Source organism: Castor canadensis, chromosome 18 (genome assembly GCF_047511655.1).
Source record: "Castor canadensis chromosome 18, mCasCan1.hap1v2, whole genome shotgun sequence".
Taxonomy (NCBI): Eukaryota; Metazoa; Chordata; class Mammalia; order Rodentia; family Castoridae; genus Castor; species Castor canadensis.
Window position 1 is genome coordinate 37,711,044 of NC_133403.1, and position 24,305 is coordinate 37,735,348.

Consider the following 24,305-nt stretch of genomic DNA (forward strand, 5'->3'; position numbering starts at 1 on the left):
CTGCACTCCTCCCAGGGACGGCTGTAGGATCTCCTGAGGGACTTGCAGGACCCAGCACCGGGAAGCAGACATAGAGCTTCCGCCTCCAGAGCGGTGAAAACGAAACTCACACAGGCCTTGCTCAACAGTAATTCATTTGGAAGGAAAAATCCTGAAGGTGTGGGGGAGCCGGCCCTTTCACGCGGGGATAGTTAATTCTGTGTGTCAGCTTAGCCAAGCCAAGGAACCCAAATATGTGGTCAAATGTTCCAGGTCGTCCCGTGGAGATAGTTTTAGAGACAGCAAGCATTTAAATCAGTAGACTTTTCAGGAAAGCAGATTGCCTGCCAAATGTGGTGGGCCTTGTCCAATCAGATGAAGGCCTTATTTAAAAATACATACATACATACATACATAAATAAATAAAAAAGACCATTTCCCTACAGATGTTGCCCACAGACTGACTTTGGGCTGGTGAAGCTACCCTGCAGGTTTTGAGCTTGCCACAATCATGAGTCATTCTGTAAACAAATCTGTCTTAAAATAAATACAGTTACACCCAACTGGCTTTTTATCTGAACTCTGACAAATATATCTGCCCATTTCTGCCTTTTCCAACCTTTACCCCAGCACTGAGAGGTCAGCAGACTGGACAAGAGTCACGACATTCCTTTAGTAGATAAGAACAGGCGGTTCAGAGAGGTAGAGACATTTTCTCAAGGTCACACAGCTAGCAAGTCGTCTGACTAGCTTCTGACTCCACCATTGCCTGACTCCAAAGCCTGTGCTTATGTATTATTTTTTAAATTTTATTTTAAAATAATTTGAAATGCCAAGAATATCTGCAAGATGAATACAAAGAAGCCCTCTGAGTCTTATCCGAGGATATTTTACTACACCAACTACTCTTCGTTCATGTTGCTGGGTTTTTTTGTTTGTTTTTTTTTTTTTGCAGTACTGGGATTTGAACTCAGGGCCTTAAGTGTGCTAGGTAGGCGCTCTAATATTTAAGCCATGCCTCCAGCTCACGAGTATTTTTGGTGAGGAACAGGCATCTTGTCTGTGAGCTGCCTCGGCACACGTCCTCCCGAGAACAAGGACTCGGGCTCAGATAACACAGAACAACGACCCAGCCTACAGCTGATACAGAGTCAATGCCACAGCGTCTCAGCCCTTGTAAAATGATACGTGTTTAAGTAGAAATGTCACCCGTGCTCCAATACAATTTCTTTATGCATCTATTCACTTATGTATTTATTTGTTTAGAAACAAGTTCTTGAACTTGTGATCCTCCTGGCTCAGCCTCCCAAATACTATTATGTATAATAATCCCCCCCCCAAAAAATCTAGGATCCTACACTGTATTTAATGGTTGTGTCATGGATGACTTCCTGGGGAGGCCACTGGGAAAGGGACGGTGACACTGTGTTGCGGAATGTCTTCTCGATGTCAGCTGAGTGGCTGAATAGAATGTGGTCTGTCCACACAGTGGAGTATTACTCAGTCATGAAAAGGAATCAATGGAATACAATGCTTTCCGATCCAAGCCTAGATCATGTCACCACAGTGTAACACACACGCAGCCGTCTCCCACTGTATACCGAGACATTTATTTATTATGCATTCTCTTTTTTGGGGGTACTGGGGGTTCAGCTCAGGGCTTCATGCTTGCTTAGGTAGGCACTCTATCACTTGAGCCACTCCACCAGCCATTTTGGCACTGGTTATTTTTGAGACAGGGTCTAGGCTTATTCCCTGAGTCTGCCTGACCAACAAGGTCCAGCCTAGTCCAGTCTCTGCCCAGCACACGGAAAGCACCCAGCACCCATTGCACTGGGGGACAGAAGGCAGGGGCTGCCCCTGGGCTACTGGCTTCACAATCAGACCCCAGGAGGCTGATGGGAGGTCAGGGAGCTGTGGTCCAGGCTGGGGACATGGGCACCGGCAGCCACAGCCAGGCGTGGGCTGCAGGGGCTTCTGAAACAGGTGCAGCGTGGGAAGGCAGGCCGCTAGGTGCCAAGGACACTGTGTCCACTCCAGGACCCATGTGACCACCTGAAGGTTGGATGAGGCAGCGGTCCATCCCCAGGGAGGAGCAGGAAGCAGAAGAGAGACCCTTGTGCAGGTCCAGGCCCTTGTCGGGCCTGAGGTCAGGAGCGCTGCCTGCCTGGGCCAGGTGGGTCTGGGTACTGGGGCCACAGAACGGGCTGGTGGCATTCGGGCAGGTCAGGAGACAAGAGAGGAACCTAGGACAAACTCCAGGATGCAAATCGGGCTGTGACATCAAGATGTGTCAGCTGGGGGAGGAACGGTGCAGAAAAGGCCCCTGCCACGGAAGGCATCCAACACGGGGTCCTGTGAAGGGGTCCATGTGGCCAGCGACCTGGACCCGCTCTCCTGCCCAGACACCGCTGACCAGTCACGACACTCCACCTACCTCCTCTCCTGCATCCACAGCACACATGGGTGACCAACGAGGACACGCTTCTCACCAAGGGTCCATCCCTCACAGTCCCTCAGAGCAGAGCTCGGGACGGCTGCGACCCACCACTGACTGTGGCTGACACTGACGGTGACATGGAAACTCAGCTTCCCCTGCACAGAGCTTGGACGTGGGAGGAGGGGAGGCCACGGGGAGGCCGCGCAGGGAAGGCTGCTTTCTGGCTTGGAAGAAGGGAAGGTAGTTTGTTTGGGGGGGGCTGCTGCGTGGGGTGCAGCTGTAGAGGTGGAGGACAGAGCCCAGGGGAGGTGGAGACGCAGACATCATAGAGTCCAGACCCCAGCATGTGTGCAACGGGGGGTGGGGGGGGCGGAAGCAAGTGTGTTTAATGAAGCTGGGGGAGCAGAGGGGGAGCAGGAGGTCAGACAGGAGGCTGGGGGGGAGCAATTCACTGAAGTGCACGTACACACCACACACACACAGGTGTGCACACCACACACACAGGTGTGCACACACCACACACACAGGTGTGCACACCACACACCACACACACAGGTGTGCACACCACACACCACACACACAGGTGTGCACACACCACACACACAGGTGTGCACACCACACACCACACACACAGGCGTGCACACACGACACAGGTGTGTGCACACCATACACCACACACACAGGCGTGCACACCATACACCACACACACAGGTGTGCACACACCACACACACAGGTGTGCACACCGCACACACAGGTGTGCACATACAACACAGGCATGCACACCCCCCCACACACAGGCGTGCACACCACACGCAGGCGTGCACACGCATGTATCCATACAAGACATGGTGCACACGTGTGCACACGCAGAAGCACACATACACACAGGGGTGCACACACAGACATTTATACGCACAGCTTCACACACACACACGCACAGACGGAGACGCGTGCACACAGGTGCATCTGGCAGGGTCTCCAAGTTGCCCCTTGCTGAGAGCTGCTGTCCACGGTCTGTCTGTCTAGTCTGAGCACTGATTTTTCTGGATTTCACACAGCAGCCTGGGGAGGAGGGCGGATGGGTGACAGGAGACGTTGGTCACCCACATTTCCTGCAGAAGCCCAGGCCACAGAAGTGGGGGTGCAGGGCCCTCTCCCCAGCATGCCACCCGGTACCCCGTTCCTCTCTCACCTTCACGGGCCACGGTGGGATGGGGGCGCCATCCCTGCCCGTGCAGCACAGGGCGGCCATGCAGGCCACCGCTTCTTTGGCGAGCAGGTCCCAGCGTGCATTGTGGCCCAAGTTGCCTGTGGGATCCGCTGGGTCCAAGATGGTGGGTCTGAAATGCCACAAGGTGAGTCTTGTTCCTGGTGACATCCCTGTGTCCACCTGCAGCCCTGGTGGGACTGCTCTCCACCCTGGCCCAACGCTGTGCAGGGTTGGGGACAGCGCTCGGGGCTCCCCAGTGGCCCGGGCACACTTTCCATGGCAGAGTTAGGAAGGAAGTGACACCCACGAGGGTCACCCTCCCACGCTGCGCCCATGTGACGTCAGAACCCACCCGGGGCCCCGGCTCCCCCCTGCTGATCATCCCCAGCACGGTTGCACCTCCCTCCTGTCCTGTGTCCACGACCAGCCGACCGGCCACTCTCCCTAGCTGCGACTGGTCACCATGTCAGCGTCTTTTTAACACGTGGCTCTGTGTCACCACCAGCCTCTGACTTTCAGAGGGACCCAAAACTCCCGAGGGAGACATGCTTGTCACCTGGTGGGCTCACAGGTAGGGGAGCCAGATTTAAGGAGTGGAATTACTTAATAGCCAGTCAAATTTGAGTTTCAGGCAAATAATAAACACACTTTAAAAAAAAATAATTTTGAGGCAGGGTCTCCTGATGTAGACCAGGCTGGCCTAGAACCTGTGATCCTCCTGCCTCAGCCTCAGGGGTGCTGGGATTACAGGTGTGTGCCACCTGCCCAGCAAACTTTTTTTTTAAAGCATAAATATCTCCCAAGTCTTGCATGGGAGTTATTCAAACAGTTATTCAGTGTCAGTCTGACATGCAGTTGAACTTGGAGTCTTGCATTTCATCTAGCAACTGTCCCTGTCAGTGACCAGGAAGCACTGCTTGTCCCTGGGGTGCTAAGAAAGGAACTGGGTTCTAGAACGAGGACCAGCCTGTCTCCGCTCTGTCACTAGGAACAGCAGGGCGAGCGAGACCCTGGCTGTGAGGCTCTGGGACCCCAGGGGACAGGGTGGGGAGGGGACCGACCTGGGCTTCTGCAGCTGCAGCTTCAGGAAGTCCCTGACAGTCTCATCCTCAGTGCTGTAGTTGACCGTCCAGTAGACGCAGAGCTGGCGGTACTGGGTGACCAGTTCCAGGACGGTGCGGAAGCCGGTGGCCATGCTGAACTGCGGGTCCCGGCTGCCCTGCTCCCAGGCGTACACGGTCAGCAGCTCCAGCCCGTGCTGGGGGGGCAGGGGGCCTCTCCCCTTGGGCACCTTGTTGCACTGGGGGATGAGAAAGGAGACACACAGGTCCACGTTGACAATGGCAGGGTGCAGGAGAGACCCTCGTGGAGCTGGCAAACTGACCCCCCAAGGTTTCTTCTTTGTTTTTAATGTGGCAGCACAGGGGTTTGAACTCAGGGCCTTGCACATGCTAGGCAGGCACTCTACCACTTGACCCACGCCCCTGGCCTTTTTTTTTTTTTTTTCCAGATAGGGTCTCGCCTTTTGGCCTGAGCCAAACTGGACCACAATCCTCTCTTATAGCTGGGATTATAAGAGGGACCACCATTCCCAGCTTTTTTGCTGAGACAGGGTCTTGCTAATTTTTTTTTCCCTGGACTGGCCTGGGACTACAAATCTCCCAATCTCCACCTCCCAAGTAGCTGGGATTACAGGTGTGAACCGCTGTGTCCGGCTCTCAAGTTGTTTACTGAGCGTCTATGCACACCTGCCAGATAGCCTGCCACACGTAAATCCCAGGGCACGGTTAGGTGACCTCTGCTCTGTAGATAAAATCTGAGAGCAGCCCTTCAGGTTCGGGGCCGGGCCGAGCGCTCAGGACGCAGAGTCCAGGCCACGCTGGGTGAGGAGGACGTCCCCGTGCCACACCTGTCGGTGCCAGTGCTTCACCAGCCGGATGAGGCTCTTGAGCTTGGTGGGCCGCGTGGCGATGAAGTCGCGCTGCAGCTCGGTGAAGCAGGTGGAGAACTCGCCGGTGTTGCTGTAGCTGTGGATGAGGTCTGCGTAGACCTGAGGGTTGGGCCTAGAGCCGGGCACCAGCTGGCCTGTGTGGCAGGAGCAGGTCAGCGTCACCCCATCTCCCACGGAGTCCCCAGGGGCCCAGCTTCAAAGGACTTCTGGGTCCCCCCAAGAGGGCACTTCCCCAAGGGTGGCCTGGGACCCTGGGAGGACAGCAGGTGCTGTTCCAGTGCCTTCAATGCTCTCAGAGAGGACCGGTCACTGCAAAGCCTCTGAGCCACATGTGACACGGAGGTGACAACACCGTCCAGTGTTGCTGCATCGAGAGCCCGAGCCAACTCCCTCAGCCCCTGCTCCCTGGCCTGAGCCGCGGAACAGACTGTGACAAGTTTCTCTCTCTCTCTCTCTCTCTCTCTCTCTCTCTCTCTCTTTCTCTCTCTGTCTCTTTTGGGTGGTACTGGGACTAGGAGGTGCCCTACCACTTGAGCCACTCCCCCAGCCCTTTTTTGTGATGGGTTTTTTTCGAGATTGGGTCTTAAGAACTATTTTCCCCAGCTGGCTTTGAACCGGGATCCTCCTGATCTCTGCCTCCTGAGTAGCCGGGATTACAGGCGTGAGCACCAGCACCTGGCTTGTGATAAATTTCTGTGTGACTCTGTCCTTTGCTACTTTTCCAGAACTCCAGAACCAAATATATTTAGATACAGTCTTCTCACGCTGTGGGTTTACCTCCCAAACTCAGAACTGTACAAACGGGGAGATCTGTGTCTGGGTTTTGGTTTTTTTTGATCCTGGGGTTTGAACTCAGGGCCTTGCGCTTGCTAGGCAGGTGCTCTGCCACCAGCCCTTCTGCATCTGTTTTTTTCAGCACATTTTCCTTGGTGTCTGAAGAGCACCGGGCACAGAAAACACTTCAGACCCAGCCAGATGAAGACGCTGGGGCCAGGGGGGCAAGAAGGTGGAAGTACTGGGACTAGAACCCACTGTGGCCCAGACGTCATCTTTGTGTGAAGCAGGAAAAAATATCTTTTTCTCCACAGGCTGCAGGAGAGTTGTGACAGAGGTCTCCATCTACAACACCTGTGATGTGAACGGGTGTGACCTGGTTGTGCAGTGCACGACTTCTACCACGGCCCACGTCCGCCCTGCCTCTGTTCTTCCCCTCCCGGGAACCCCACCTAGGGCGTCATACGCTGGCAGCACGTCAAAGTCCACGCTTTGGCCCAGCATGGTCTGAGATGTCAGGGAGAAATGCAGCACACGGGGATTCTCCCACTTGGAGAGCTCAAACTTGACCTCGAACTGCTGCTCCTGCTGACACGCCTCAAGCTGAGCCCGGATCTCAGAGATGATCTCTGCCCTCCTGCTTCCCTGATCGCTGAAGTGGCTGAAGCAGCTGAGAAACACCACGATGTCGGCGTCGGAGCAGCCTCGCAGAGCTGTGCCTTTGGCTAAGGAACCACCCTGGGGGAACAGGGCAGGTGGCTTAAGTCTGTTTGACTTCCCCTGGATTCTGAGTTAGTTAGAAACATGCTGTGTGACCTTGGGCAAGTCACTTAACCTCTCTGTGCTGCAACTTTAATATGGTATGTTTATAAGAATACCAAGAGGTCAATTTAAACCCTTGACAAATGGTTTGGGACTGGGGTTGGTCTGAGTGGTTTTTTTTTTTGGAGCTTTTAAAAAAATAATTGATGGCCAACTCCCATCCCTGAGTTCATCTCTCTTAAAAACCTCCGTGATTCTGGGGTGGAAGCAGGGTAGAAAACCAGGAGGCCAAGACACCGCCTCAAGTGTGATGGAGGAGAAAGGTGAGGATCAGAGAGGGAAAGCAATTGCCTGGGATCACACAGCACATCAGCAGGCCTGGGACCACTCAGTGGCCAACCTGGGCCACTTCAGCTGACCTGGGCCACTTTCTTCAGCTGACCTGGGCCACCCTGTGCCTCTCCAGTTGTTAACTGAAGCTGTGTCAAGTGTGTGGACAGTATGACTTTTTGTGCACGTCCAGCCTCCTTTCTACCTGGGATTGGCATCCTGTTTTTTTGGGGGACCCACTGTTCCTCCACTCACGAGTTCTATGTGGAGCCCGTGTGACCCAGGCTTGGTCAGATTTAGCCCCTGTGACTGGTCTGGGGACAGGTACATGACCCAAGCCAGGCTAGTGGGACTCAATTCCAAGATTCTCACTTGAAGTTTGAGAAAACAAAATTTGTTTTTTTTTTCTGGTGGCTTATGCCTGCCAAGGACTACCACAGAGGAAGGCCCTGTCCAATACATAAAGAGTACAGCAAATTTTGTAGATTTTATGGAAATTAGACTGTTCAGAGTCATCATGTTGTAAGAAAGAAAGGATAAAAAGAACAAAGTTGAGTCTTGGTAACCCGGCATGGGCTCCTGGATCGAGCCGTGCCCGCAGCTCGCTGTAGTCAGGGGCTTTCCAGTTACATCGGCCAACACAGCCACCTCTTCTAAGCTGGGTGTCACCAACAGCCTAGAGCCTTGCTGGGCTTATTTGGGCTTCTACTGCCCACCCATGCCCTTGTTCTGGCTCGTCTTCTATGCTTGGCCTTGTGCCAGCTGCTGCAATGGCTGGAGATGTAGGTCGGGTAGAGGTGTCTGACCCTGGCTGAGCTCTTGGGGACTCACCTTGACCACCTTGAGCACTTTGATAGGAGAGCCCCGGAAGCAGTTCTCCCTCAGGAAGGAGCAGATGGTGTTGACGGCCTTGTTCACCTGAGCCAGGAACTGGCGGTTGGGCTGCAGGAGCTCAGCAATGAACTTGTCCAGGTCCCCGGCCGGGGTCTGGTGAAGGAGGGCGGGCTGCGGAGAGAAGCCAGGTGAGGCCCACTGGAGCCAGGACTCCACAGAGCGCTGATGAGGCCAGGGTCGCGGCCCCACTGTCTCCCCTGGCCTGCTTTCCTTCTCAGCAGGCTGGCAGGTCCTGATGTAGCATCAGAGGGACCTGACCCCACCACTGACGAAAGCCTCAGTTTCCCATCTTTAAGTGGAGGCAATAACTTGGCCCATGTGTCACTGGATTGTCGTGAGTGCTAAGCACTGGTTAGGAGACCCCACTGCCAAATGGCAGACATGATGACATTTTATGTGATATGGTTTGTCTCCCAAAGATTCCAGTGTTGGAGGCTTGGTTCACAGGGTGGTGTGGCCTGGTGGGAGGTCCCTGGGTATGGCTTCTTGACTACAAGAGTGAGTCCAGCCTTGAATCCTGTCTCTGGAGGTGACCTGTTCCTCCCATGCACACTGCCACTGCTGTGATGTCATCTGCCACAGCATCCTCAACACAGCCAAGCTGATGCTGGCACCATGGCCTTGAAACTCCGGAACTATAAACAAAATAAACCTTTCTTCATAAAGCCAGCCAGCCTCAGGAATTTTGTCATAGTAACAAAACTGGACCAATACAATCTCCCTCTGGCAGCTGTAAGTGGCTTATGTCTTGACATTGGTTTCTCTGGAAGCAGAGCCTGAAATGGAACCTTGTGCTTGTGATAGTGTGGGGACACAGTGCACAGGAGATAGGGAATAAGGGTGGCAGGACACAGTGGGGGGAGCCGAGAAAGCTGGGAATTCAGCCAGAGACAAACTTTTGCCTGAGTCCCTGGGTGGTTCAGGGGTGCGAATTGTATCAGAGTTGGTCCCACCTTGAGACAAAGGTGGACTTTTTGTACCCATGTGACATGCTGGGATGTGGCAACCTGTGCCTCTTGTGGAGGTCAACTCTCCAGAAAGGGGGCAGCTGTAACTGTCAACAGCCAGCACTCCCAGCACTAGGGATGTGTGCTTGACTGGCAGGGAAGGGTCCCTGCTGAGGGGCACAGCAGCCTTGGGCCCTGCCTCTTACCATCACATCCCATGGCTGCACAGGTGTCCCGTCTGCATTCATGAGGCAGGCCTGTGACTCCAGAGCTGCTGCTTCCTGAGCCAACAGCTCCCAGCTGCCCTGGCCCACATTCCAGGTAGGGTCAGCAGGGTCCAGGACCAGAGGCCTAGGGCAGGGTGGGTAGGCAGGTGGTTAGGAAGGTGGGAGTCAGTGAAGGGGCAGGTGGGAGGGAGGGACCAGGAAGGGATGTGGGGGCTGGAAAGTGTCAGGGCTACATGGCTGGCCCAATCTTCACCAAGTGCAGTCAAAGCAACCAACTGGGTGTCCTGGTCAGAAAGCTACTGGGTGTGCCCATAATTTGAGAAACAGCATTTTATTGTGCTTGTAAAACTGGCTCTGGTTTCCTTTAGGGCTGATGTGGTCACACTTCTTCATCACAATCCAGAGGCCAGCAGATTGGGGAACTGGACTGGTGATCCACAGCCCACCTGGGACCTCCCCCCCCCAATACACTGATTCTAGGGTGACATGGGGAGAGGGAGGCTGGGCAGGCAAAGGGGTATTGGGTATGGACCTGGGCTTCCGAAGCTGGCCTAGAAGGTGTGTTTTCATATCGTGGTCCTCAATGCCATAGTTGACTGTCCAGTACACACACAGCTGCTGGTGCTTCTGGACAAGGCCCAAGACAGTCCGGAGGCCTTGGGCCATGTTGAAACGGTCTTTCCCACAGCCTTGCTCCCAGGCAAAGATGGTCAGGAGCTCCAGGGCATAGGCTGGGGGTAGAGAGGCACCGGCTGGTTCTTCTTCTTTGTTTTGAGCTACTACCTGTCACCAAGACCAAGCAAAGATCAGAGGACATGGGACCTACTGACTACAGAGCAAATCCCCAGGAAGGTTAAATACAGAAAGAATAGTGAGAAGGCATGGCTGGCACTTTTCAGGGGTTAAACTGAAGTCCAGAGATGGGTAGTGACTTGTCCAAGGTCACACATTGACTTGGTCTCTTGGAGGATCCCCTCAAGGAGGTTGTGGAGCTGTACAGGAATGGGGCTGCAGGGTGTCCATCTTGGTACCCCAGTTGACAGCAACAGGGACTCAATAAGTCCTGAACGTATAGGAGCACAGATGCAAGTTGGCATTCCGAGAAGTGCTCAGGAAGGGACCTGCAAAGGATGCTAGGGGTTCAGTCCAACTTGCAAGGAAGAGGGTGACAGGTGCAACAGTATTAGCAAGGGCTTGGAGGTGGGAAAGACTAGGGAAATCATCAAGAGTGTGAAGAAGGAGGAGAAACAGAGCAGCCAGACAGGTACATTTAATCCCAGCACGGGACATAAGGACTTAGCGCTTGATGGAAGAAAATACAGTAACTTCCGGTTCTGGGCCGGAAGTGGAGATGGAGGAGGTGGTTCTTCCGCTTGGGATGACCAATGAGATGCAAAGGAGGGGAGAAGTCTGTGAAAGGGGGAAGCTGATTGGCTGAGGCAGTTGCCATGTCAGTCGCCACTTCCTGCGGGGAGCCAGGGGCACTCACGTGGCGGTACCAGTGCTTGACCAGCAGGATGAGGTTCTTGAGTTTGGCCGGGCGGCTGTTGACGAAGTTCCTCCGGAGCTCCGTGAAGCAGGCGGCGTGCTCGCCACCCCGGGAGCTGCTGCGGATCAGGGATGAGTAGACCTGGGGCTTGGGTTGGACACCAGCACCGAGCTGCCCTGTGGAAGTTTGGGACATTTGCGACCCTGAATGAAGACAGAGGTCTTCGTTAACCACCCATCATTAACGTTCACGGAGCTCGTTATTCATTAAAGTAATTAATTTCAGCATCATTTACAAAACAGCACGGACAGTAATTCACGATCACATTAAACAGCAATCAGGTTTCTCTGTTTAGTACCAACTGAACTGGGCACTTTTAAATAATTTTTGATATTCCCTCCAGGAACTCTGCACCTCATTAGCTGTGTAGGATAGAGGTGAAGGGAATGGTCTTTGGAGATGGACTGGCCGGGGTGGACGCCAAGCTGTGTGATGTCGCTGCTTTGGTCCTCAGTTTCCTCATCTGTAAGCCATAAATAGCACCTGCCCTACTCAAATGAAATCTACACGAGAAAAGCAGCATGGCCCAGGAAGCATTCGCTTCTGCAGTTATTGAAGTTGTCATCTCCCCTGTGAGAGCACCAAGTCATCCAGAGGAAGCTGGAACTGAGGCCCAGCCCTGTCCTTCATAAGGCTGCCATCCACCAGCACAGAGAGGTTTCAAGAAAATTTGTTCTGGGTGGGGAAGAGGGGAGGAAAAGTCCCCCAGGAGAAGCAGAGGTCCTAATCCTAAGCTAGATGTGGGTGTGAAGTTCAAATTTACAGTGTGAACATGGTGGGGAAAACCCCAAGCTGTTAAATTAAGGTGCAAACTGGCCTGGTGACTTAGTGAGACACTTAAGGCCCAGCTTGAAGCAAAAGGAGGACTTGGTCCTCCGAGGGCTATTTCCGTAACTCCCAGCAAAAGAAACTTCCACAGGAAAAAAAAAAGTAAGAGTTCCATAAATGCTGTGGAGCTCACAGTAAAACTTTACAAAGCACAGGAGGAAAGAATCCACCAAGATCCACCAGGGGTGTCTCAGCCAGTAGGAAAATTACTGCTTTAAGAATCTGAGATAGCTGGGCGCCAGTGGCTCATGCCTGTAATCCTAGTTACTCAGGAGGTAAAGATCAGGAGGGTCGCAGTTCGAAGCCAGCCCAAGCAAATAGTTTGCGAGACCCTATCTTGAAAACACCTAACACAAAGGGGACCAGGAACTAGAGAAAAGGTTAGATCAAGAAGAACTAACCTAGAAGGTAACACACATGCACAGGAAAGCAATGCGAGTCAACTCCCTGTATAGCTATCCTTATCTCAACTAGCAAAAACCCTTGTTCCTTCCTATTATTGCTTATATTCTCTCTTCAACAAAATTAGAGATAAGGGCAAAATAGTTTCTGCCGGGTATCGAGGGGGTTGGGGGGAGAGGGATGAGGGAGGGGGTGGGTGGGTGGTAAGGGAGGGGGTGGGGGCAGGGGGGAGAAATGACCCAAACATTGTATGCACATATGAATAATAAAAAAAAGAAAGAAAAAAAGAAAACACCTAACACAGAAAAGAGCTGGTGGAGTGGCTCAAGGTGAAGGCCCTGAGTTCAAACCCCAGTACTGAAAAAAAAAGAATTTGAGATAATAATAGAGCAATCTGAGAGATGAAAATGAAACACTTAAAGTGCTTCAAAAGATGAAAGGAAGTGGGAATGGTGGTTCACACCTGTAATCTCAGTTTCTTGGGAGGCAGAGATGCATGGACCATGACTAGCAGTCAGCCCAGGCAAAATGTTAGCAAGTGCCTATATTGAAAACAAGCTGGAAAAAAATAAAACTACTACATTATTAAAAAAAAAAACCCAAACAAAAATAACCAAATAAACCAAGCCAGGTTTAGTGCTTTACACTGCCGATCCCAGCTACTCAAGAAGTGGAGGTAGGAGGATCATGGTATGAGGCCAGACCGGGCAAAAGCACGAGACCCTACCAAGGTGAAGCAAAAGAACGGGGATGTGGCTCAAGTGGTAGGGCATTTGTTTAGCAGGTGCACTAAATGCTTATAAGATTTGGTGGTGGTAACTTTGAAAACCCAAAATGATTTCCAATGCTTCCTTCACAGGAGAATTAGGACCCTGAGGAGGATGGGAGAGACCTTGTTTAATGCTTCCTGGTCCCCTGTGGTGCCAATACACCCAAAGGCACAGGCATGGTGCCCCTCACCCATGGCATCAAAGGCTGGCACCAGGCTGACATCCATCCTGCTTTCTGGTTCTGTGGACAGCAGCTGGAATTGCAAAGCCTGGTGCCCGTTCTGCTCAGGAAACCTCAGGCTCAGACCAGGGACTGGGTCCCGCCCCCAGGATTCCAGCTGGGCCTGCACATCACGGAGGATGTCTGCACGAGGCTCCTGGTCCTGGAAGTCTGTGAGGCAGCTGAAGAAGACAACGATTTCCAAGTCACAGCTGCCCCTAAGGTCCGTGCCGCGGCCAAACGAGCCCCCCTGTGGAGGAAGGACAGCTCAGACATGACCCTCCAGGAGCCTGGGGTCACACTAGTATCCCAACAACCACCCCCCGCAGCTGCAGCAGGAAACAGTTCTCAATGATGTCGGGTGAACAGAGGCACACAGCACATCAAGCCCTGTGACCTGGCTCCTGGCACAGCCAAGCTGTATCTGTCACACCTGCCTTCCTGTCAGATCCTGAGTGTGACCAAACCCATGTGAGGAGCAGAGAGTTAGAGTAGTGACATCTGTCCTACCTATTGCAATCTGGACCAACAGTGGCCGATTGCAGTCCCAGAACCAAATGGCTCGGCCAGTCAACCATCAATTCATTGATTCACTGCTGCCCAGACTCACTCGTGCAACAGACATTTATTGAGCACTTGCAGGTACGAGGACGTGTGAGGGTTGGGGAGGGGTAGTTGATAAGCAACAGCTTCCAAAACACTAAGTGCTCACAGACGCAGGCAGAGTGGGAGGAGCTAGTAGTGCAGAACATAATTTTAACTAACTAATTTATTTATTTTTTGGCAGTACTGAGGTTTGAACTTGGCCTCACTCTTGCTCTGTCACTTGAGCCAGCCCTTTTTGCTTTAGTTATTTTTAAGGTTAGGCCCGAAGTTTGCCTGGGGTTGGCCTCAGACTGTGATCCTCCTTCTTATGCCTCCTGAGTGAATTACAGCCATGTACCATCACCACACCTGCAATTTTAAATTGCATGGTCAGGCCACATTGGAGGGGAGGGAGAGAGCCAGAGGTTGGGATTGGAGCAGCCAGGAGACCCTCTGGGGTTAGTGAGGAAAAGAGGTTGCTGGAGCCAAGTCCTAAATCCTCACTCTGTGAAACTATGGAGGATTTTGAGCCTGGGAGGTGATCTGATTATTTTAACAATCATTAAAAACAAAAAACCAAAAAAAAACCTAGCTGAGCACTGGTGGCTCAATGCCTATAGTCCTAGATCCTAGCAGGAGGCAGAGATCAGGAGGATCGCAGTTCATAGCCAGCTGGGGAAAATAGTTCTCCAGACCCAATCTCAAAAACACCCAACACAAAAAAGGGCTGGTGGAGTGGCTCAAGTGGTAGAGCGCCTGCCTAGTGTGTGTGAGGCCCTGTGTTCAAATCCCAGTACCACCAAAATATCTATGTATATATTGGGTCATTGGGCAGGCAGAGTGGCTCAGATGTCAGAGTGCCTGCCACTAGCATGAAGCTTTGAGTTCAAACAACAAAAGCACCGCCAAACAACAACAACAAAACAAACTCCACTGGGGCTAGGGCTGTAGCTCAGTGGGAGAGCGTTTGCGTGGTGTGGGGGGGGTGGGTTCCACCCCCAGCACTAAAAACAAAGCAAAGTGAATACAAAACATGGCATTTAAACACACAGGTGGGCCCTGGACTTAGGGAAGGTTTGGTTATGGTGGAGCAAAGCAACCAGTGCAACCATTTTGTTTCCTTTTCGGCTGATTTGAGATATCTAACACGTTATTATAAATAAGCTGGTGTCTGCTGATTCTGCTGTGGTGTAGACTAATGCAAGCATTCTGAGTGTGTTAGGTGAGGCTGAGCTTTGAGTCAATGTAGGTTGGGTGTATTAAATACATTTTTTTGATTTACCATACTGTCAACTTACCACGGGTTTATCAGGCTGCAACCCCGTCATAAGCTGTGTATGGTCTGTCTACAGCCAGCCAGCAAACCACCCTTCCAGGGTTGTCCCGCTCCCCTGTGCAACCTTGGCTGTGGCTGTCCCCTCCCCCTGTGGTTTCTCCAGGGCGTCCCACAGAACCTTCACAGGGCAGCTCACCTTGCTAACCCTCGAGGGCTTGTGCACACAGCTCTCTCTGAGGCAGCGCACGACACTGTCGATGGCCCTTTTCACCTGCTCCTGGAACTGGGGACTGGGCTTCAGGTGGTTCTGGATGAAGCGGTCCAGCTCTTTGGTGGGGACCTGAGACAGATCCGAGGCAATCCGTGGGACAGATGGGGTGATGTTGGCTGTGGCCACAGGCCTGGTAGGTGAGCATGAGTGCTGCTTGCTCCTCGCCCCTGGACACCCAGGCTCGAGGCTCTTGCTGCACTCAGAGGGTCCCTGGTCAGGCACCGAGGGGATAATGCTGGCTGCTTCTGAGCAGAGCCGTGAGAGCTGCTTGCCTCCAGCTTTTGGACTCACGGCACTGAGGCTCTTGCTGTTTCCAGAGCCCCCCTGGTCAGGGTCTCGCTGGATGGGGTGTGGAAGGGCCTGGAAAGTCCAAGGGGCCACGTCAGCCAGCGCAGAAGTTTCCATCATGACTCCCCCACAGCTAGAAAGTCTGCAGCGCTGCAGACAGTCACACTTGCTCTTTCCCCTCCATGCTCTTGACCAGGTGACCAGTGTCTGACGGGCCCACTGTCCTGCCTTTCTCACCTCTGTCCCACACCACACAGCAGGTTCCCAGGAAACACCAGACACATAAATCAAGTGCAAAACCCAAAAGCCCAGGGACCCCACCCCCGCCCCGTCACTCACCAGCCTCTTCCAGGGCTGCACAGGGTCCCCCGCCTGCAGGAAGCACAGTTGGTCATAGCTGGACTTGGCCTCCCGGGCCAGCACATCCCAGTGCCAAGTAGCCCCATTGCCCACATCCCACGTGGGGTCGGCGGGGTCCAGGATTATAGGCCTGCAACCCCAAAGAGACAGAAGGGTCTGGTTAGCAAGATGGTTAAGCTCAGAGCTCTGTAGCCGAGCAGACCTGGTTCCAATCCCAACTCTGCTACTTTCCAGCTGTGTGACCTGAGGCTGGTGGCTTACCCTCTCTGAGCCCCAATTTCTTCATTTGCAAAATGAGAACAACAGTGCCATTAGAGAGATTCACTTGGACAGTGGTCCCTGACGCCAGTCACATGATAAATCGCTCTGAGTGACCCCTGGGATGTAGCAACTCCATTCCTAGCCACACGTCCATTTGATGACTGGGCATCATAAGTCATGCACAGAACTGTTTGTAACAGCCATGTCCATGACAGCTTCCAACTGGAAACAACCCAAATATCCATCAATAGAGGGAGATCAGCCGGAGGCAATGGCTCACACCTGTAATCCCAGCTACTTGGGAGGTAGAGGCGCTACCTGAGACCAGCCTGGGCAATTGTTTAGTGAAATCCTATCTCAAAAACAAAGTATAAAAAAACCAAAAGGGCTGTGGGTATAACTCAAATGACAAAGTGCTAGCCTAGCAAACAGGAGGCCTTGGGTTCAACCAGCAGAAACACACACACACACTGGAAATCACACCGTAATAAATTCACACAAGGGAATACTACACAGCAACGAAAAGGAATGAACACAGTTGCATGGGTAGCTCTCAAAGGCTTAAGGGGGAGAAAGAGAAGTCAGACACAAAACGGCGGGCCATATGGTTTCATTCAAATACTATACGAGAGCAGGCACAACTGCAATGATAAGAATCAGAATGGGGTCATCTTTGGGGCATTACTGACTAGGAGGGGCTCTCTGGGGTGCTGGAACTAGTCTGTGCTGACCTGGGTGGTGGTTTCACTGCTATGAGCACCTTAGAGACAGTCATGAAAATGTGCACATTGCCAAAGTCTTCACACAAAATACGCAGCCTGGGCGGTTAGGTTTTTCTTCCAAATCCCCCCAGGTGGTTCTAGCCCTGCTTTGCCATTGTGAATTAGCTCCTGGGGGGCACTAGTAGGTACCTGGGTCTCTCAAGCTGTGTCCGCAAGAATGTCCCGACTTCAGGATCCTCAAAGCCATAGTTGACGGTCCAGAACACACACAGGTTCTGATACTGCTGGATCAAGCCCAGGACGGATTGGAGGCCTTGGGCCAGGCTGAAGGCGTCCTCCCCACAGCCCTGCTCCCAGGCGAAGATGGTCAGAAGCTCCAGAGCATAGACTGGGAGCAGCGTCCCTCTCCCGGCCTCCTGGGGGTGCACCTGTGAAGGGTGGGGTCCGGGGCTCAGCGGGATAAGGTGCGGGGAGAGGCCCCTCTCTGTGGGACTCTGGCCATCTTGTCTCCAGGCTGATCTGGGAACAAGATGGATGGTTGTGGCTTCAGCTAAGCCATTGGCGGTGGTGGTGGTGGCAGGGGTTCAAGACCCCAGGAGGCAGCGGGACCCCAAGCAAAGGTGAGGCAGGTCTGGGGTCCTGGTCAAATGCCTCATTAGGGAAGACAGTACATACGGCACCCAAGGAGAAGGGCACTGAGTTGTCACCCTCTCACCTCTGGGGTAGGGGCAGGGAAGTGATCAGGACTCACCTGTCCCTGCAGCTCCCCCCTTCCCCATCTGGACACAAATGATTTCCTGGTGCACCATGCACCCGGGGGGAATTAACTCTGTGCCCAGCAAGAGTTCCAGGCCTTAGGGCTGGCAGGGCAGGTCAGGAGGGGACTTTGGCTCTCCAGAGGTGACCTGCCTGGATAGAGGCATCCAGCAGCCCCACTGCCACCTCTCACTGGGTAGCACAAGAAACAAGTCCAGGTGCACCTGTGCCCACCACCCAGCTCGTGATAGAGCCTTAGCACCAGGCAGGCGGCACCACAGTTTGCCTTTTTGGTTCTGTTTTGTCTTTTTTTTTTTTTTTTGAGGCAGGGTCTCACTATGTAGCCCAGTCTGGTCTCTTACTTGTGCTCCTCCTGCCTCAGCTTCCCAAGGGCTGGGATTGCAGACATGCACCATCATGCCTGGCTAGTTTGCCCTTTTAATAAGTAACAGGCTACTAGCATTTTCTGCTCCCAGAGAATCATTGTAATGTGAGAAGAACCTGAGAAAGACAGATTCATGTTCTTTTCTGTGCAGGTGGAAGAAACTGAAGCCCAGCCAGAGGAGGCTAGGAACTTGCCTAGAGTCACACAGCAAGTCAGTGTCTAAGCCAGAATTAGAATCCAGGATCTCCATATCCCCCAGACCTGACTATGACAAATGGGCCAATGGAAGGATTAAGCTATGTGCCCCAAGATTTAGGGGGAGCTTGCTCCTTCACCTCCAGGATCAGGCTGGCACGCCTACCCCAGTGCCCATGTTTGTCAACAAAAAGTGTGCAGAGGGGCCTTCCTGAGGCTGGGAAAGGGAGTCTGCAAACCCTACATTACTTCATACCCTACAGAAACCGTTCCCGAGAGGCCAAGCCCTCATTATGAAAAGGAAACGTGGGTGAATCACTGTAGGAAGTCAGGGTGGGGAAAGACATCTTAAGACACACAAGGAAAAAAATCACCTAAGAAAAAGATGAATACATACGGTTACATTAAAATTCAACTATTTTCAGGGACAAATGATCTTTAAACCAAGCTGAATTGCAAGCCACAGACTGAGAGAATACATTTGCCTTCCATTAAGTAAATAAGAACTAGCAACCACAATATATAAAGAGCTTCCGCAAACCAACAAGAAGCTAGCAAATGAGACAAAGCAGGCACTTCCTAAATGTCCTCAACTGTGTTTTCACTGTATGAAAACACAGCACAGTCACATGTCTGGGGTCAGGACCCTCCTAAGTGACTTCACCTGACTGTACCAGTGCTTGACCAGCAGGATGAGGTTCTTGAGCTTGGCCGGGCGCCTGTTGACGAAGTTCCTCCGGAGCTCTGTGAAGCAGGCGGCGTGCTCGCCCCCCCGGGAGCCGCTGCGGATCAAGGATGAGTAGACCTGGGGCTTGGGTTTGTCCCCAGAGCTGAGCTGTCCTGTGGAAGTCAAGAACAGTGAGTTAGAAGGATGCCGAGGACACAGATGAAAGGTGATGTCGGTGCCCTGCTTAGCCTGGGGCACTGGGGAGTGGGAAGAATTGGGGGTGGCGTCTGGCAGCATGGGAGGTTGCGGATTGGGAAGGGAGGCTGGAATGCTGGAGACAAGAAGGTGTCAGTGGGAGGATCCCTTCCTTCCCAGTGATCAGGTGGAATCCTAATCCAAGGTGGTTAAACAGGAAGATGCTTCTGCTGCTGAGTGACCAGGTCACCCTTTCCAGCCTGTGGCTCCCTTGGGCAGCACTAAAATGCCACCGAGCACGCCTTCAATTACATGGGACCAGGGGAGAGGAAAACAGAGCTGGGGAATCAGAAAGTGAGGAACTGTGATTCTGTAGGGACGATGGCTAACGATTTGGGGGTTGGGCTCCTGTGAAAGGTTTTGCATGGATTTCCTTTTGTGTCGGCACCCCAGCCCTATGGGACAAGTTCAACTCCTCCTCCCCTTTTCTAGCTGAGAACCAAGGGGCACAGAGGGACCCAAGCTTTGCTCAAGGTTACACAGTGTGGGCAAGCAGTGGAGTCAGGATTTGAACTCAGAGCCAACTGGTTTCACGGTTTGTGCCTTTTCCTCCACCATTCCCATGGGGCACGGCTTGGGGAAAAGTAGGCACTCTTCATAATTCCTTAGGTCGCTGAGCGGCTTTGGGTGAGTTACTGAATGTCTCTGTGATTCAGTTCCCCCACTGGTAAATGGAAGATGAAATAGTAAAGACCTCACAGGTGAGTTGTGAACAGGTCAAATTCCTGGAACAGGAATCTGCTCACTTGCCGATGGTACACGGCCAAAGACCCAACCCACTGTAGACTGAAAATACCTGAACCTGTTTTGAACATACAGCCCTTTCTCCTTGTTATCATTACTCTCTGAGCACACAGGACAGTCACAGTCAGATGCTGTGTCACTGTGATTCAGTCAATGAACAGAATATTTGACCGTGGATATGAACCAGGCTCAAGTGTGCAGTCTGCCCTGCTCTATGTCGTGTCAGAACCCTTTGTGGTGTTGACACAGCAATGGCATCAACCACAGACCCGTTTCTCAGGACACGCAGATGGTAACAACACAGACTGCGGTTTATGGAAGTCACGTGTCAGAAGTAAGCTAGATGATTCAAAGCATCCCGGAGGTCCTGGATTTCTCTGGGGGGTGGGAACTGGAACCGGCTCCATGTGGATACCAAGAGCTGAGGGCTACAGGGGTGGTGGACATGGCTGTCTGCCCAAAGGATAGAGCTAAATAATAATAATAATAATAAATAATAACAGCAAAGACGCCTTTAACCCATATCATGTGCTAGATTTGTTATAAGTATTAACACATTTAATCTTTTTTTTTGCAGTACTGGGACTTGCACTCAGGGCCTACACCTTGAGCCACTCCACCAGCCCTTTTTTGTGATGGGTTTTTTTGAGATAGGGTCTCACAAACTGTTTTCCCGGGCTGGCTTCGAACCACGATCCTCCTGATGTCTGCCTCCTGAGTAGCTGGGATTACAGGCGTGAGCCTGACTCACATTTAATTCTGTGCAATCCTCTCGGCACCGTTATTATTACTATCCTGATTTCACAGACGCAGAGGCAGAGGTGCTCTCTGTAGTATGTCAAGCATAGGTGTGTTATGATGGAGCAGGAAAAAAATCACTGTTTCCTAGATAAAATATAAGATTTTGGGTCAGACGTGGTGGTACATGCCTGTAATCCCAGCTACTTGGGAGGCATAGGTAGGAGGATCTCTATCTGAGCCAGTCTTGGGTAAAAATGGGAGACCCAAACTCAAAAATAAAGAAAAAAGGACTGAGCAGAGCACCTGCTTGGCAAGCATGAGGCTCTGAGTTCAATCCCCAGTACTGTAAACAAAACAAAACAAAAAACCCAAGATTCATCAGATTCTGGTCTGGCCCCCAGCAAACTGCCACTCGTCATGTGTCTGTTTGCTTTGCCCACTTGGGGCATTTCTGGAAGGGTTGAGCAGTAGTGCTGGAAATGTGGGATCCCAAAGATGACTGGGTGAGGCCAAGCATCTTCCAAGGAGGACCACAGGTCCAGGGGACCCAGGCCTTCTTTGTCCCTGCTTGGTCCAAACCTGATGTGTTTGTCTATTCAAGGAACTGAGACCAGAGAGGGATAGCGGCTTGCCCGAGTCACACAGCAAGTCACTGGTGGGGCACAATGAGATGACCTGTTTTATCCCCAATGATGGCACCCAGGGTTGGGGACCCCTCACCCAGGGCATCAAAGGCAGGCACCAGGTTGACATCCATCCAGTGTTCAAGGTCTACGGATGCCAGGCGGAACTGCAGGCCCCCAGTCATGGTTTGCTCTGGAAACTGAAGGCTCAGTCCGGGGACTGGGTCCTGCCACCAGGCGTCCAGCAGTGGCCTCATCTCATGAAGGATCTGTGCACCATGTGTCCTCTGGTCCTCGTAGCTCTTGAAGCAATCGAGGAAGAAGACAAGTTCTGAATCACAGCCACCCCTGAGGGCTGTGCCTCGACCATAGGAACCGCCCTGTGAGGAAAGAAGAAGCTGAGAACTCCACACTCTCCAGGTCCACTGCACGAGGACTGATGGGAAACTGAGTGAGGGAAGTGGGCTGGGTGGTGTAGGATTCAGGCATGAGGCAGCCAGGCCTGAGTTTCTACGAGAAGCAATTTTAATTTGTAAATCTGTGACTGTTAAATATTAACAACTAGCTTTTAAAAAAAAAAGTAAAACAAACTGGTTTAAGCTAAGTGTGGTGTTGCATGTCTGTAATCTCAGCTCCTCAGGAGGGGGAGGTAGGAGGATCATAGTCCAAGGCCAGTTCTGGCCAAAACGATGAGGCCCTACCTAAAGAAATATCTAAAGCTAAATAAGATTGGAGTCATGGCTCAAGTGGGAGAGAGCACCAGCCTAACAAGCACGAGGCTCTGAGATCAAATCCCAGTGTAACCAAAAATGAACAAAGAAGCAAACAAAACCCTTTGCTGTGATGTGATCCTGAATTTCTGAGACCTTTCTGACAGGATTTTCTTTCTGCGGTGCTTCCAGATTGAGGATGTGAGGAGGCCCCTGAACATGGTGAGAGCCTCTGTTCTGTGCGTGGCATCAAACCCCTAAGTCACTTCCTACAGGAAGTGGTACCTTTGCCTGCAGATAGGGTTGGACCCAGGAGTCAGACTCCAAACTCACAATCTCTCTACCTTCTTATGGTAATAAATCTTCATTAACAATAATGAAGATTTTCAAATCTATGCCAGGAGAGAAAGGAGTTTAAAGAAATCCATCCCACTATCCACCCTGCTTGTTCTAGTTGTACCCCGTTTTCATGGGCACGTCTAAAACAGTGACTCCACAGAGTAGGTAAATGTGTCCCCGTGGACATTTGGCTATGTCTGGAAATATTTTTGACAGTGGTGGTGACCAGAGCAAGGAGCCTCTTCATGCTGGTCTCTGGCGGGTCATTCTGACACAGTTTGGAGGTTTGTGATCTTCTTTCCTTTAGGCACAGCCTAGCCTGGCCCTGGAATATGTCACTCCTGCAAGTGTTGCTGGGATCAGAAGACTTCCTAATTCTTTGTGTCCCTCAGGGAAACTCCATGGCAGGACACGTGGGTGCAAAGGGAGTTTACTAAGTTAGGGAAGGGAACTACAAAAGGGGGCATGGTGGGCCCAGGTGGACTCTGGAGGCCAAGAGAGAATGCGTCTCTTCTCCAGGTGCTTTTAAAAAAGGGAAGAACCAGGAGATCCCCAATAATCAATGGGTAGGGAGGGGAAAGGGTGGTTCCCAGGCCAGGGGAGGGCGGTCCCTCAGCCAGAGAGTGGTCAATCTGAGATGTAGTACTAAGTTTCTATGAGTCCTGAACGTCCCCTAATTTTAGCCTGCCTCACAAGGAGTCCTTTCCATGGAGAATGGTATCCCCCGGCCACAGTGAGGGCTCTGGAGCCAAAACCTCTGTCGGACAGCTTCGGGTGACCAGAGGGCCACAGGCCATGTTCAACCGGGGCATCAGGTGCAGCTGTGAGGGCTTTAGGACTCCTGAGACTTGCTCCATGGAGGTCCCTGCTGCCTCTCTCAGATCAGAGGCAGGCCTCCACCTCCAAGGCTCCTGGTCCGCCTTTCACTGCGTTTTCACCCCTTCACCTGGCAAGCTCCAAATTGGCTCTACCTTCCCAGGTTCCCAGGATCGGCCTCTGGCTTCCCCCAGCTTACTCCTAGGACTCAGTATCTCACCGTTTGTCTCCCCCAGATTCTGTGAGCACCCTGAGGTCACATTTGCAGTGTGTCACAGTGCGTAAGTGACACACTGTCACTTGCAGCAGTGGCTTAACCACCACGCCCAGCCTCAGTTTACCCATTCATAAAAGAGGGGCAACAACTTCCACTTCGTCGAGTCTGAGGAATGAGGTAACACTCATTTAACCAGATCAAGTTCATTGCTATCTGGCAATTTCTTCTTGAAGGAGCGCATTACACAACAGGATCATTTCTGGTTCCTCGGAGGCAGGGACAGTGCCAGGTCATAACTGGGTGACTGCGAGGATGAATGAGGAGAGGCGGCCTTGGGGCGCGCAGAGGAGGAAAGCAGACTCCCTGCACATGAACCCTGTGGCTGGGCCGTTACAGGTGACTTCACCTCGCTCCGTGCCTCAGTTTCCCCCTCGAGTGCTGCAAGCCGCTAAGGTGAAGGCTCCTGGAGGTGACCTGTGTGTCCCCCCACCTCCTGCGCTCACCTTGGCCGTCTTCAGCACCCGCGGCGTGGGCTGCGCGCCCCCGCGGCTCCCGCGCTCCCGGAGGGCAGCGTCCAGGGCGCCCAGGGCGCGCCGCGCGGTCCCCAAGAAGTCGGCGTCCGGCTGCAGGCGGCGGGTCACCAGCTTGTCCAGCGCGCTGGCCGCCGTGCTGTACACGTCCATGGCCGTGGCCACTCGCGCCCGTGTCTCGGGTCTCGGGTCTCGGGTCTCGGGTTTCGTTTCCCCTGTGGGGCTCCCCGGTCACCACGCCCCGTCCACGCTTCTCCTGCTCCCCGGCACCCCGGGGCTC

General features: G+C 52.6%; 1 protein-coding gene across 3 annotated transcripts; it reads right to left on the reverse strand.

Annotated features, from left to right (window-relative positions):
* Positions 1-1,360: 1,360 nt before the first annotated feature.
* Positions 1,361-24,305, reverse strand: Oas3 (2'-5'-oligoadenylate synthetase 3). Of its 3 annotated transcripts, none has more exons than XM_074061260.1 (16): positions 23,999-24,305; positions 21,511-21,793; positions 19,048-19,223; positions 17,237-17,475; positions 16,044-16,194; positions 15,342-15,776; positions 13,255-13,534; positions 11,005-11,180; positions 10,048-10,298; positions 9,495-9,639; positions 8,279-8,452; positions 6,808-7,093; positions 5,540-5,715; positions 4,692-4,930; positions 3,613-3,760; positions 1,361-3,482 (listed from the first exon to the last, which is right to left on the reverse strand). In XM_074061260.1, exons 1-16 carry the CDS (start codon positions 24,176-24,178, stop codon positions 3,471-3,473), a joined length of 3,351 nt encoding a protein of 1,116 aa, XP_073917361.1. In that variant the 5' UTR covers positions 24,179-24,305; the 3' UTR covers positions 1,361-3,470. The 3 variants fall into 3 exon arrangements, with proteins under 3 accessions (XP_073917361.1, XP_073917360.1, XP_073917362.1); XM_074061259.1 differs by having other exon boundaries at positions 11,005-11,207; XM_074061261.1 differs by lacking the exons at positions 1,361-3,482; positions 3,613-3,760; positions 4,692-4,930 and having other exon boundaries at positions 5,633-7,093; positions 11,005-11,207.

What these genes read in the sequence shown, in the direction of transcription:
- Oas3 (XM_074061259.1), bottom strand. Translation starts at nt 24,178, where the DNA reads ATGGACGTGTACAGCACGGCGGCCAGCGCGCTGGACAAGCTGGTGACC. An exon ending in TCAAGCACTGGTACCGCCAC is followed by an intron (nt 10,299 to 11,004) that starts GTGAGTGCCCCT and finishes TCTTGGTGACAG; the next exon opens with GTAGTAGCTCAAAACAAAGA. An exon ending in TGAAGCACTGGCACCGACAG is followed by an intron (nt 4,931 to 5,539) that starts GTGTGGCACGGG and finishes CTCATCCCCCAG; the next exon opens with TGCAACAAGGTGCCCAAGGG.